At 53.5% G+C, this 13,413-nt stretch overlaps 1 protein-coding gene across 3 annotated transcripts in view; it reads left to right on the top strand.

Moving 5' to 3' along the window:
* BRAF (B-Raf proto-oncogene, serine/threonine kinase) overlaps nucleotides 1–13,413 on the top strand; it is a 79,035-nt gene that overhangs the window by 48,239 nt on the left and 17,383 nt on the right. The window contains exons 6-13 of one of the 3 annotated variants that reach the window (XM_075558750.1): nucleotides 1,571–1,719; nucleotides 2,456–2,575; nucleotides 5,815–5,974; nucleotides 6,830–6,866; nucleotides 7,849–7,968; nucleotides 9,132–9,268; nucleotides 10,046–10,163; nucleotides 11,775–11,859. In XM_075558750.1, coding sequence (XP_075414865.1) covers nucleotides 1,571–1,719; nucleotides 2,456–2,575; nucleotides 5,815–5,974; nucleotides 6,830–6,866; nucleotides 7,849–7,968; nucleotides 9,132–9,268; nucleotides 10,046–10,163; nucleotides 11,775–11,859 — 926 coding nt within the window. The remainder of the gene's footprint in view (nucleotides 1–1,570; nucleotides 1,720–2,455; nucleotides 2,576–5,814; nucleotides 5,975–6,829; nucleotides 6,867–7,848; nucleotides 7,969–9,131; nucleotides 9,269–10,045; nucleotides 10,164–11,774; nucleotides 11,860–13,413) is intronic. The other 2 variants (XM_075558753.1, XM_075558751.1) reach the window with 2 other exon arrangements.

Genomic DNA, 13,413 nt, shown 5'->3' with positions numbered 1-13,413 from the left:
TGCGAAGTCTAGAAAGATGTCGAGAAGCTTACCGTGTAGTGAGAACTCGGGGCGTCATGAATGTCCATGTGAAAGACTTGGATTCCTCCCAAGGGGACATAGTTTTAAAACACAGTCGATGTCAGGAAGGAAGACAGTAGTTGTGTAGCTTCACGAAGGTGGAGAAATCAGGGCCTTGATGGAGCTGAAGAGAGCTGACCAGGTGAGGGAGGACGGGTGTCCCCTCTGTGGGCCCTGTGAAGACACTCGTTGTTCCCAGGGCTTGTGCTAGGCGGGCATGGGGGCCGCTGTCAGAGTGTCTGGTGCCGTGTCAGTGGGAGACAGGTGGAAAAGGAGCAAAGCTAGAGGCGGCAGATGTCCTTGAACAGTGTGATAGATGGGCTTGAAGGTGAACAGAGCAAGCCTGTTTAAAAATGCTTGGCCCAGGTAGGTGTCTGACCAGGTATCATTTTCTCATGAACCCTTCATTTAAAGGAGCTTTTCAGTCTGCGTTTAATGAAAATAGTTTGATAACCCGTGGGTGATGAGGTGGACTCGGTGGACCATGAAGCATATTAGAACAGACAAGAATGTTTGTCTTGTGTGGCCGAGAGCTGGCCTTGCTCTGTGAGTGTCCTGGATCTCTATGAAGTGTCCTTCTTACCATTGTTTGAAGCACTGCTCCCACCACTGTCCCCCTGTTCACCCCTCCGTGCTCTCCGCAGCACCCCGGGGCCTCACGTCCCAGAGCAGCAGGGGACAACGCGCATGCCAACAGGCAATTTGAACCCACCTCCTCTAACACACACACAGCACCACCACCCACCCCCTTTTGCCACTCTCTGGGTCAGCTGTGTCGGCCCTCACTGTGTCTCGGCCCCTGGGCAAGGAGTTCCTACTTGTCACCTCACAGATGGTTGCAGATGTTGTGGACTCCCCATCCTGCAGCCAGGGGTCTTCTGGAGAGTGGCAGCTGTTCTCTGAGGGACCCTGCCCCAGGGAGTGAGCAGGAGAGCGGCTCGGATTTCACGATGGCAGGCCGATTCTCAGCTAGCAAAATGAGTTGCTAACACATACGTGGTTTCTGCAGTGGTGCTGGGGGACCTGTGAAGGAAAGTGTTACACACACTCACGCTACAGGAAGCTGCTCTCACTCTGAGTGCTTTCTGTTACACTCCTGGGGGGATGGCTTTCATGTAGTGAGTGACACCCTGTAGCCACCATGTCCTGAGTTACCAACTTCAGAGTGACAATTGGTTCCTTGCCGCCCATGCCCATGCCGGGGTCCCTTGCTTGCTGTTCAGCAGCAGCCGCAAGTTCCGCGGTACCCAGGCCATCTGTCCACCCCCCCGCCTTTTCTGTCCGTTGTCAGCCTTGAATTAGGTGCCCCCCCCACCAGCCCTCCATCCCTCGGTCCACTTCTCATCCTGTTTGGAGCAGGTGTTAAACAGACCAGGTCCCCCTGCTACTGCTCACTCCTGTCTGGCCACATACTTGCTAAAGATACAGTGTTTCAGTATGAGAGTAAATATGTTGGCTTCCCCAGGATTCGTGCAGAATTTGAAACCTTCTGTGGTTCTTTACTTTGCAGGTACGGAAAACTTTTTTTACCTTAGCCTTTTGTGACTTTTGTCGAAAGCTGCTGTTCCAGGGTTTCCGCTGTCAGACGTGCGGGTACAAGTTCCACCAGCGCTGTAGCACAGAGGTGCCTCTGATGTGCGTCAACTACGACCAGCTGGAGTAAGTAGCCCTGGAGCTGCCTGGGGTGAGGCGAGAGTGGCTGCAGCCTGGGACAGTCGTGCAGCTGGCTCTTCCCTCGAGAGCGAGCACTGCACACCTCGTCTGTGTGCTCTTCTGGCTCGTAGAGCCTTCACGCACAGAGAGACTTTTGTAGAAGACAAGGAGAGCTCTTTGAATCGCAGTGGCCAGGACACTTCTGCACCACAGAGCCAGGGGTCTTGGGGAAATCATGTTTATTCTCTCTTCTTCACTGGCTCCTCTCTCTCTTCTTACCTCTAGACACGTTTCATTTAAAATCCAGTAAGCACTACATAGAATTTCTCTGCTCTAGGCCCCACTCTGACCCATAGACTAGGCTGATCCTCTGTGTCACTGCTGCTGCTGCTGCTGCCGCCGCCTGGCTGCTGTTCTCGACTGAGTCAGTCAGGGCACCACTTTGTCCTGGAGCCGAGCAGCGGGTGGCCGCCGTGCACTGTAGCTGAGCCACAGACCACAATTTCCCGCTAAACTTCCAAACTTTGCTGTAGGGCAGCCATTTTGGATGACTGGGCTCGCCATGGAAAGTACAAGGTGCTTTCTGTAAGCGGTCCTTCACCCCACGCACACTGTGTGATTGGATTTCTGAACATGGGACTTGCAGGTTTTCTGTTAACGATGCCCTATGTTCTGATGTCTGAAGCTCTGGGTTTTGCACGAGTTAGGTTTGTTTTGTTTTGTTTTTGTTTTTACCTCACAGTTTGCTGTTTGTCTCCAAGTTCTTTGAACACCACCCCATCCCGCAGGAGGAGGCCTCCTCGGCAGAGACTACCCTTGGGCCCAGACCATCCCCTCCTGCACCCCCCTCAGACTCTCCCGGGTACGGTTTGTCTCCTGCTGCACTCTGACACCCGCCGCTCATTCTCCCCCTTACTCTGTCTCAGCCTGCCAGCACCTGGACAGGTCCACCCAGAGCTGGAGTTGAGTTGTGATTTTGCCCCAAGTAACTTGTTTTAAAGCCACCAGTAGTCTTCCCATGCAGTCAGTCTTGCTTCTGGGATGGCAGCTCCTGGAGACCATCCGGAAAAGAGTCCCCAGCAGGCCGCGGAGGAGGGGTGGCCTTGGCCTTGCACCCCCTCCCTCAGCAGTGTTGGCAGTGGGGTAGGTGGGCATGTGGTTTCCACTCAGAACATGGCACTGCCCTTCGAAACCATGGCTGTGTTTCAAAAGAGTGTGTGTGCGCTGCGGACGGGCTCTGGTGTGAGTAGGAGGGGCGATAGGGAACGATTGGGAGGAGGCAGGAGGACTTCATGAAAGAGCTGGGGCGACTGGGAGTGAGGCTGCAACACGGTAAGGAGCTGAGGGCAGTGCTCGCCAAGTGGAACGAGCACGTCAGGCCCTGGTCTGCGCCCCCCTTCCCCACTGGGCTGGAAGCAGCTTAAATGGTCCTGTGGCTGGAGGCTGATGGTTGGTTTCGCAAAGTTAGCCCCCAGTATTCTGCTTCAGAATGTTCCAGAAATACTTAGTTAAGATCAGGAACATGTTTTCTTAGTTTCAACCCCACTTTATCTCACTTTTCACAAGGTGGTGGTACTTTTTCTGCCCAGACTTCTACCTGGAGGAATCAGTAATGCACACTTGATGGCCCTGCCAGCCAGGACCCTGTGGCCCTGCCCTCCCCATGACTCTCTGCTCTGCTGGGCTTTGCAGGAGATGCGCGGGATGGTTTTCATTTGGCCAGTCAGCTGATCTGGGTGGCTGCTGCTGGCAGAGTGAGCAGAAAGGGTGCTTTCCTGACACAGTTGTGACTCCATAGCAGAGCTTCTGCTGGCCAGGATGGGATGGACAACTGCTCCCAGGGCCTTCTCTGGTGCCAGTCCTGGATGTGTGCCTCTCTGTTGGCCTTGAAGGAGTGCCACAGGAAAACGGAGAGACCATTTGCCATGAGTGCTTTATTCACCACTGACCTGAAGTGGGTGCTCAGAAATGTCCCAGCTGTCCTTCAAGATGCGTCAGAGAGTTTGCGGAACCTGGGCTTGAGGAGGGTGGGATTTCCCATGTCTTTTTGAAGGTCCCTGGGTAAAGATAGGAGCCAGCCTTGCTCTGTTTCAGGATTCCTTCCCGGTACACTTGTCCACAGCCCGGTAGCTGACCATGGTCAGGCAGCCAGACGCTTGGGTTGCTGGAGACGCCACCTCTTTTGCGCGGGCAGCACGTGCACGAGGGAGACATCGCCTCTATGGGAAGCCAGGGCACGTTGGGTCACCCATCACCACGCAGAAATGGCATGTGGCTTCCCAGTGCTGAGCAATGAAAGTGAGGCGGTGTTGGAGTTCACTTGCCTGGTGTTTCCATTTAGTGTGGTGAAGCTTCACAGAGGCTCAAGACAAGATAAGTTAAAGGCATGGCTGCGACTCAGTGAGGGCCACAGCGCAGCGGCCTCACCTGACTCTGGGGGACAGCTGAGTGCTGACCGGTGGCCGGCAGCACTGAACCTAACCCACAAGGAGGCCGACGGAAGAGCTTGTTTGCTGGTGCCAGACAACACTTCACGAGCATAAAGTCATGCTCCAGCGTGGGGATTTGACTTGGTCCCTGTCAACTGGAACCCGAAGACTGGTTTTGGTGAGGAGTCGGCCTGTTGTGTGAACCGGACTCTGGTGTCATGGCAGACCCACTGACACTTCCATGGGGGGCATTTGTGAAACATACTCCAGATGGGTGCCAGCACGCTTGTCCTCCTGGGTTGCAGCCGGCCCCTGCCCACCCCCCACTGGGGCCGGCAGAGGCCTCAGAAGCGCCTGGGGCGCTTTTGCTTGTGCCCCAGCGCCCTCAGCTCCGAGCCGTGGCCCCCCACCACCCATCAGCAAGGCGCTTGTGCTATAACACAGCGGGTGGCCCAGTGCTGGGTGCACTCAGACTGCCTTCAGCTGCCCTTGTCCACATGTGGCTTTTCCGAGAGACAAGGACCGCAGAGCCCTACTCTCCATGCCTGCACCCAGAGCCCCTTGGCAAAGGGGTGGAGAGCCAGCTCTGCCACAAAACTGAAAACCGTTGATGCTCAAAAGAATTGAAAGGAAGATAGGACCTGCTCCTGCCTGCAGGTCTCCCTCAGAGTCTGCTCACCGGACCAAACGCTGCTTGTGTGACATGCCAGACATTTCACAAGCTGCCTGTCAAGTCTTGAGAGATGGGTGTGAGCAGGTGAGGTCCACACTGCTCCCTATGCCCCAGCAGTGTGCTTTCAGGAAATCAGACCTTGCTAGGGTCTGCCTGTGCTCTTGAAATCTCTGTCCTCTCCAAGCCCTCGCCCTTCACCTAGTGCGCTTGGTCCTCGGCGCCCCCTCCTGGCCACTCAGAGAGCCGCTGGTGCACGGACAGTGGACCCTGGGTCATCCGAGGGAGCAAACATTCTGAGTCGTCACTCTGCGCCGCCACCCTGAAGCGTGTGGTCATCAATGTCATCAAGCAGCAATTTTAAAAAGAGGTCTGAATTTAATGTTTAATACAAGACCAGCGTCTCCTGTGACTGGCACCAATAATTGGGCAAATGTATCCAGATGTGAGCATTAGTGGCAGTGGAAGATGTCTTCTGACTCAGAAACGGCCACTTGCTCTTGCCAGCTACCCCCCCCCGGGGGTCAGGGGTCAAGCCAGAGTTGCACCTTCCAGACCCTGGAACAAGCACACACGCTCTCACAGCACCTCACCCACCCTGACTTGCAGTAAGAGGTGCACTGAATAACTTCAGATGGCAAGGAGGGGTAGAGAAAAAGAAAATGGGTTCTGTGCCTGCTGCATTCTGTACCTGGAGCATCTCTACATTTGAAGGGCAAGAGTGTAGGTGGCTCTGGGCCTTCAGGGTGAGCACCTGGGCCCAGAGGGGATGGGGTGGGCTGGGCTAGACTGGGGGCTCCCTGAGCACAGCCCCTCAGCAGTGGGAGTTGTGAATGGATGTACACCAGGGTCACTGAATATGTCTGTACTGCTTTCAACTGTGAAGATTATAATTTGCAAAAATAAAACAAGGAAATGTTTGTGGCTTCTTTTCTCTGTACTTTGCTAGTAGCTCTCTGAGGTTGCTCTAAGTCTTATCTTCCAATGGCTTGATTTTTGCAGGCCCCCAATTCTCACCAGCCCGTCTCCTTCAAAATCCATTCCAATTCCACAGCCCTTCCGACCAGCAGACGAAGACCATCGAAATCAGTTTGGGCAGCGAGACCGCTCCTCCTCGGCCCCCAACGTGCACATCAACACCATAGAACCTGTCAATATCGATGTGAGTAGCCGCTCCCTCGCCCTCGAGTCACAGACAGAGGGACTGGCCAGTGTTGGGGGGGCCTCAAACACTTAACAACCAAACCCACAACCCACAACCAGCAGGTCCACCCATGGGACCGAGGGGCACTGCTGCATGTGCCTCCTGTGGATTGGGGGCTGGGCTCGCACTGCCTGCCTGTCAGATACTTGACTGGTCTCCAGGCACTTCCCCTCCGAGTCTGCTGGCCGCCATGACAAAGAGGAGGGGGGTGTGCAAAGCACTGGCCTTGGCTGCTTTGTGGAGACCGTGGGACACCTTCCCTCAATGGCCCCAAAGCTCAGTTTTGACTGAGCTGCTGAATTTACAGACTATGTTCATCGCCCTTTGCTGCTGTTTCTGTGGCGGGGGGTGTCCGTCCATGCTGTCCCAGACAGGTGCTTGGGCTTCTCCCCTTTGACCAGTGTGTGTTGCCATTGGCCCTGTGGTCCCTGTGAGTCTAGTTTCCACTCTGCCAGGTGACCTTGTGCATTGTCAAGCATGTAAAGCTATTTTAGAGTTGTGCATGCAAGTTAACATCACTTGGTAAATGTGTCTCCCTTAGATACTAAATAATGAGTGTCAATGTGGTCTTAAGTCCTGGATGGCAGAAACCACCCCAGGACCTTGTCCAGAACTGAGCACCCACAAAACAAACCCGGCTCACAGCAAGCCCACTGGATCAGTTTATGGGTTTTCTATTTCCTCCCCATTGTTTGCATGTGGGGAAAGCATTGTTAAGTCAGGCGGCTCAGAATCCACTCCTGGTGGGTAAGTCGGTGCTGTTCTTATTGCTGGCATGTGCTCTGAATAAGACCTGCTCCTGTTTGTTTGTAGGACTTGATCAGAGACCAGGGCTTTCGCGGTGATGGAGGTAAGCGGTGACCTCAGTTAAAATCTGTTCTCATGGGGTGGGAGAGGGGTGCTGTGCTTTGCTGCGTGTCCCCTTTATACTTGCTTCAGTTACAGACCTAGACACAGAGAGAACCTAGAGTTTAATCCTGACCTTCACTTAGTCTCGAGTGACATTGTCACTGCCTTGTAGTATAGAAAGTCGGGTCTTAACACGCACTTGCTATTCTTTTGAAATACATGCCTGTGACAGCATCTGCAAAAGCAATGTAGTGAACTCTACGGCCCCAGCGTGGGCTTAGGATCTCACAGCGTTTATTTTCCTGGGCCAAGGGCGCCAGAGGAGCCCTTCCCGTTAGCCCCAGGTTCTAGAACAAACAGCCCCCTGCTCTCATCTTGAGTCCAGTTGCAAAGAGACTCGAGGGAGACACAGAATGGCGCTTTGGTGCTGAGCCTCAGTGGGTGCTCCCCTCAAAGCTGCCGGACTGCCCCTACCACTTGGTCTCTTCCCTGGGCCCTGCCCCCTGCACTACCCTGCAAGGGCTGCTCTGGGCAGTGGCCAAGATGACCCCTACTTTGTGCAGGCGGCGTGTCTCCTGTGGCATGTGGCTCCGGGAGGTCTGATGCTGGTGTCTTCTGTCTGTGACCCCGTGACCTCCAGTACATGTTGTGGCTAGCATGACTGCCATGTGTCCTCGTAGCTGTGGCTTCTGTTGATTCTGCCCGACACATCCAGCATCTGAGGGTCGCCATCCTGTCCGCACCCACAGTTTGCTCCGCCGCAGACACGATCTGCTTTGCTCTGAGGACCCAGTGGCACCTCTCCTTTCCAGTAGTGGCTTTAAAACCATTGGGCTGGGATGACAGTAACCGGACTTTATCAGAGGTCCAGAATGATTTTGTTAGCAGGCTACGAGCCCTCATACTTCCGCCCATGACGTCTTTCATTTCTTCTTTGTGTCTGTCTTCCTGTGTCTGCCTGCCCCTCTCTCTCTTCTTAACAGCCCCTTTGAACCAGCTGGCGCGCTGTCTTCGGAAATGCCAGTCCCGGACTCCCAGCCCCCTCCTCCATTCTGTCCCCAGTGAACTAGTGTTTGATTTTGAGCCTGGCCCCGTGTGCAGAGGTAGAGGGCCTCTTCTTTCTCATTTTCACCCAAAGCAAACTCAGTAGAAACCACAGATGCTGTTTGTGCCTCCCCCTCCCAGCGTGTGCTTGTTGGTGTCAGCCAGCCTGCCCGGAACGCGCTGAATGTGCCGCACCCCCTTCCCACCCATGCTTCTGTGCACCGGCCACCACCATCTTGTCTCCTGGTGTGCTGCTTTCTTTCCCCTTGTCTTGGTGACCCCCATCCGCCAGGTGGGGGCCAGCAAGCGGCTGGGACTGCTACTGTAGTCCGAAGGCCTCATTCTAAGTGACAGTCTTGTCAGCTGTTAATACTGGTCATGACCCATTTTTACAGTTTGTAAGAAACTACAAGTAGCACATTCATAGGAGATTTTACTGGGCTTTTGGATTTTTTTTTGTTTGAGACTTTTCTAATACCAGTAGACTTCATGTCCTTCCTAGTGTTGTCCAGGGGTGTTTTGTGTTCTGTGGAAAGCAGAGGGCTGTGAGAAAACCAAGTCTCAGAGAGAGAGAGAGAGAGAGAAAGAAAGAGAGAGATTAGCAGACCTCAGGGAAGTATGAGGCTCATACCCTCAGCACACCGTAGTTGGGGGAGGAGGATACAGTTTCATTCTCAGCTCATCTAGTCCACTTTGAGTGAGTGAGTGAGTGAATGAGTGAGTGAGTGTGTGTGTGTGTGTGTGTGAGAGAGAGAGAGAGAGAGAGAGAGAGATATCAGAATCCGAACCACTCCGGAGTGGTGGGTGTGCCGCCCCACTGAGTCTCTCCATGTAGTGGGCACACAGGGGCTTGATGCTTCCCACAGCCCCTGGTGGGAGGGAAGCTGGGGGGCATCCAGACCTGCCAGCGTTGAGGCTCTCTGATGCTGCAGAGGACCCAGGCTTGGAAGGCCCCAGATGGGGTGCCAGGGGGCCCGGACTTTGGAGATTTATCGTTTTAAAACTGCACTTGAAAATGGATGTTTGTAGTGTTTGTCCCCATAGAGAAATGGCTTCTCCTGCGAACTCTGAAGCAGTCACCCTAGTGTGTGCCTGCAGCCTGAGGTGCAGATCTCAGATCGACAAGGAGCCATTGCATTTATCCCTGTGCATTCCAAAAGGCCCCCTGGGCAGCCGCCGACCCCGTCCTCCTTGAACGGGCTTCTCTCTGTCCTGGCCTTAGGGTCCACCACTGGCTTGTCGGCCACCCCGCCTGCGTCCTTACCCGGCTCCCTCACAAACGTGAAAGCCTTACAGAAGTCTCCAGGGCTGCCTCGGGAGCGGAAGTCCTCGTCATCCTCAGAAGACAGGAATCGCATGGTGAGACTGGGCTCTGCATCTTTGAGGGGTGTTGACACTCAGGCCCAGAGGGGGAGGCATGCCAGATCATCGTCCCCGACACCGATACTTACCACACCTCTGATGTAACTGAGTCAGAACAAGAGTTAGAATGGTGTTCTTCTGGGGGGACTGAGGAATGGCATCCTGCTTCTGAAGCATGGGAAAAGAGTGGGCAGCTTACACTTGACTATCCCAAAGGGCTAGTCTGGAATGTAAAGCACTACCAGAGGGCCTTCTTCCCGCTTCCACAGTGAAATAAATGTGCTCTGCTAAATGTGTCTGTACTTATAAACTCACAGCTGTTGGGGACGTGGGCCTGATTGCCTGGTCGAGGTTCTGTAAGGGACAGTAGGTTGTGAGGCCGTGGAGTGCAGGGAGGGAGGCGTGAGTGGCACATCCTTCCACCATTGACCAGCAGTTACCAGGGGCTCTCGTTCCCAAACCAGCCATCAGTATGTACTGCTCATCTCACCCTTCGTGGCCTCCAAATTATAAGTTGTATTGATTTTAGTCACATGCACTTCTGATTAAACACAATGAAAGATTTCCTGTTCCTACCGTAATACTGACTTGGAGCTGAAATTCAAGTGAGCATGTGTTAAGGGTTCTTCCAGAGGGTGTTTTATAAAAACAGATCTGCCTCTCTTCCTAGCCTCTGCCTGCCCTCTTAGACAGATGTGAGGCTGTGACAGTGGGAGGCAGAAGGATTTACCTTTTGTTTTGACTTGGTTTGACCTTTACCCTGTTTTCCCCAAGAAAACCCTAGGAAGACGGGATTCAAGTGACGACTGGGAGATCCCCGATGGGCAGATCACCGTGGGACAGAGGATTGGGTCGGGGTCCTTTGGAACCGTCTACAAGGGCAAGTGGCATGGTGCGTATGTGACGTCCCCGCCCCCAGCTAGTGTGAGTGGCCTCTCGGGGAAGCTGCTTTCTGCCACAAGAACCTGCTCATGAGCGCCTTTGTGTGATAACCCCCAAGTCAGCATGCGAGAAGGGTCCTCAGCAGAGGAAGGCCTGAATGTGGCTGGTAAATATATTCCAAGGGTCCAGCCTCACTGCGCTTCCAAAAACACACAAAGGTTTCAGAGGGGGGCTCATTGTTTGCCTCTGCGTTGTCTGCAGTATGTGAGCTATTGCTGTGCTCGTGCTGGAGGCTGACAGATGGGAGTGCTCCTGCAACCCACGCTCCATCGGCAGGACCTTGTCCTGAGGATGCAGCAGGGTGAACAAGTGACTTCCCGCCCAGTTGTTAATGGCTGTGACAGATGGAGATAAACCCAAGCTCCGCTTGGATGGATTACAAGGCACAGGGCAAAGCAGCGGGTGCTTCCTTATGTGCCTGTGCGGGCGTTACAGGCATCTAGGAAAGCTGCCCGTACAGCTCCTACCTGGGCTGCTGTGTACAAGCATGTACGTGCCTCGTAGAGAAAAGGACTCGGACTGTAGGACATGTCCTTTCAAGTGATCATTGCTTTCTGTCAGTGCATGCTCGCGCACGCGCGAGCACACACACACACACCACACACACCACACACACACCATACCACACACACACACAGCCCCAAAAGGGCATAGTGGTGTTCACTAAGCGAAAACACGGGGAATTGTCTTTTTTTTTTTTGATGCATACAACATTTGAAACTGCTTACAGTGTGTGCTGTGTCTGCTTTGCTAGTTGAGAATAGCAGATACAGATTTAACTTGTTCTTGAAGTGCCACGTACGTACAAAGTAACAGACACTTCATGCAGGCTTCACCCAGTGGCCAGGGAGCATGGCCGGCATCTGGAAGCCTGCTGTGAATCACCCCATCCCCTAGCACAACCGCTGGCAGGGCCCACTCTGCCTGGCCCCTGTCAGGCTTGCTCATCAGCCGTTCCCTTCGTCTGCCTTGGCACAATGAGTCCTGTCTCCAGTAGAATCTCTGATAAGCACTCAGATCACTTCTGTATAGGACTACACTGCAGGGCCACTGAATATTCTGGTCCTTGACCTTTGGTGACTAGGCCAATCCACGTGCAGGTGGGGTGCCTGGGGGAAGGGAGGAGGGGCTGCACACATGCTGGACATAGTGCCTGCTGCTGACTGCTTTGCCCGCTGGCTCTGCGCACCCATGTGCACACCGCCTGGCAGAACTCAGAGTCGCTCATGAACACCGTTGCCATCGTGATCCGTGCACTTCTTGTGCAGAAGCAGGGTTGCTGTTTTCTGTGGGAAGCCGAGCACTGGGGGTTCAGCTTTCTTGGGAAGCGAGTCTGAGCTTACCGGCTACTGCCCTGAGGGGCTCGGGGCTGATGGGTGGGGGTGTTGTGAAACATGAGAGCGCCATCCTCCTGGGCTTCCTGATGGTGCAGAGATCAGGGCCGATTCAGGAGTCGCGGCCCTCTTGGATGGATTGGGGCCGATTTTTTAAAGTCCACATGGAGTTTTTGCTTTAAATTCCAAGAGATTGGAGTGACTGTCGACATGATGTTGTCGTGTAGGTGACGTGGCGGTGAAGATGCTGAATGTGACAGCACCCACACCTCAGCAGTTACAAGCCTTCAAAAACGAAGTAGGAGTACTCAGGTGAGGGGTGGGGCTGTCCTTGAGGTCATGGGTGGGTTTGCTCAGAATGGGCCAGCCTTGGGGCAGAGTCCTTACAAGTTTGGCTTGCATCCTTCCCAGTCTTGCCAGGGCGGGCCTCCTTGTAAGAGACCTGCACCTACTAAAACTGATAAGTGGAAATGGTAGTTTAATAATGCTCAGAAACTGGTGCTATCAGAATAAAAGCTTCCCTGGCCAGAGACGGAGAGACTGTGCCCCGTCCTGTGCGTGGGGCTTGAGGAGCAAACCTGAGTGTGCAGGGGGAACAGTGCATCCAGAAGCGACTGCAGGAGCCATTGAGGCTGGATGGACCCCACAACTGTCATCCTCAGATAACCTTTCCACCTTAAACTTTAAGCCAGCAATTTCCCCCGAAGTCTTATTTACACCAAAGGGCAGTTAGCTTAGTAGAGAAGGCCTGCCCTGAGCATCAGAGAGCCAGCCCCCTGTGGGGATGAGGTGGACAGCAGCCGTTGAAGAGGGGGCGGATCTGGGGGAGGTGAGAGATGGTGATGCAGGAGGGACTGCCGGTGTCACTGCGGGGACAGGTGGAAACTGTTTTCAACAACAGCTAAGACGCATGTGAAGACATTTTTAAGGAGAAGGCTTTTTTCTACTTGACGTAATAGAGAGATGGCCTGAGGTGACACGTGTGCTCAAACAAGACAAGACAAGGCTTCTGTGTTGAAGGGCTTAACACCTAGTCTGGCTCAGTCCAGGGACAGGACAGGACAGGGCCACCTGTGGAGAGTTCGGGGGAAAACACCTTAGGTAGCAGAGCCCCTCCTTTTTATATGTATATAATTTTATTGGGGGCTTGTACAACTCATCAAAATCCATACATCGTTGTGCCGAACATGTTTGTACATTTGCTGCCATCATCATTCTCAAAACATTTGCTTTCTACTTGAGCCCTTGCTATCAGCTCTTTATTTTTCTCCCTCCCTCCCCACTCCCCCCTCCCTCATGAACCCTTGATAATTTATGTTATTATTTTGTCATATCTTATACTGCCTAATGTCTCCCTTCACCCATTTTTCTGTTGTCAGTCCCCCAGGGAGGAGGTTATGTGTAGATCCTTGTAATCGGTTCCCCCTTTCTACCCCACCTTCCCTCCACCCTCCCGGTATTGCCACTCTCACCACTGGCCCTGAAGGGATCATCTGTCCTGGATTTCCAGCACTTATCTGTACCTATGTGCATGTTCTGCTGGAGCCAGATTTGTAAGGTAGGATTAGGGTCATGATAGTGGGGGTTTGGGGGAGCATTAAAGAACGAGAGGAAAGTTGTATGCTTAATTGGTGTACACTGCACCTGATTGGCCTGTCTTCTCTCAACCCTTCTGTAAGGGGATGTCCAATTGCTTACAGATTGGCTTTGGGCCTGTACTCCGCACTTCCCCCCTCATTCACATTATGATTTTTTGTTCTGGGTCTTTGATACCTGATCCCATCGACACCTCATGATCATACAGGCTAGTGTGCTTCTTCCATGTGGGCTAGAGGCCCAGTGTCTTCCTTAATACTAAACCTATAA

The sequence above is a fragment of the Tenrec ecaudatus genome, chromosome 9 (genome assembly GCF_050624435.1).
Source record: "Tenrec ecaudatus isolate mTenEca1 chromosome 9, mTenEca1.hap1, whole genome shotgun sequence".
Taxonomy (NCBI): Eukaryota; Metazoa; Chordata; class Mammalia; order Afrosoricida; family Tenrecidae; genus Tenrec; species Tenrec ecaudatus.
This window is presented reverse-complemented; position numbering and strand designations above follow the sequence as displayed.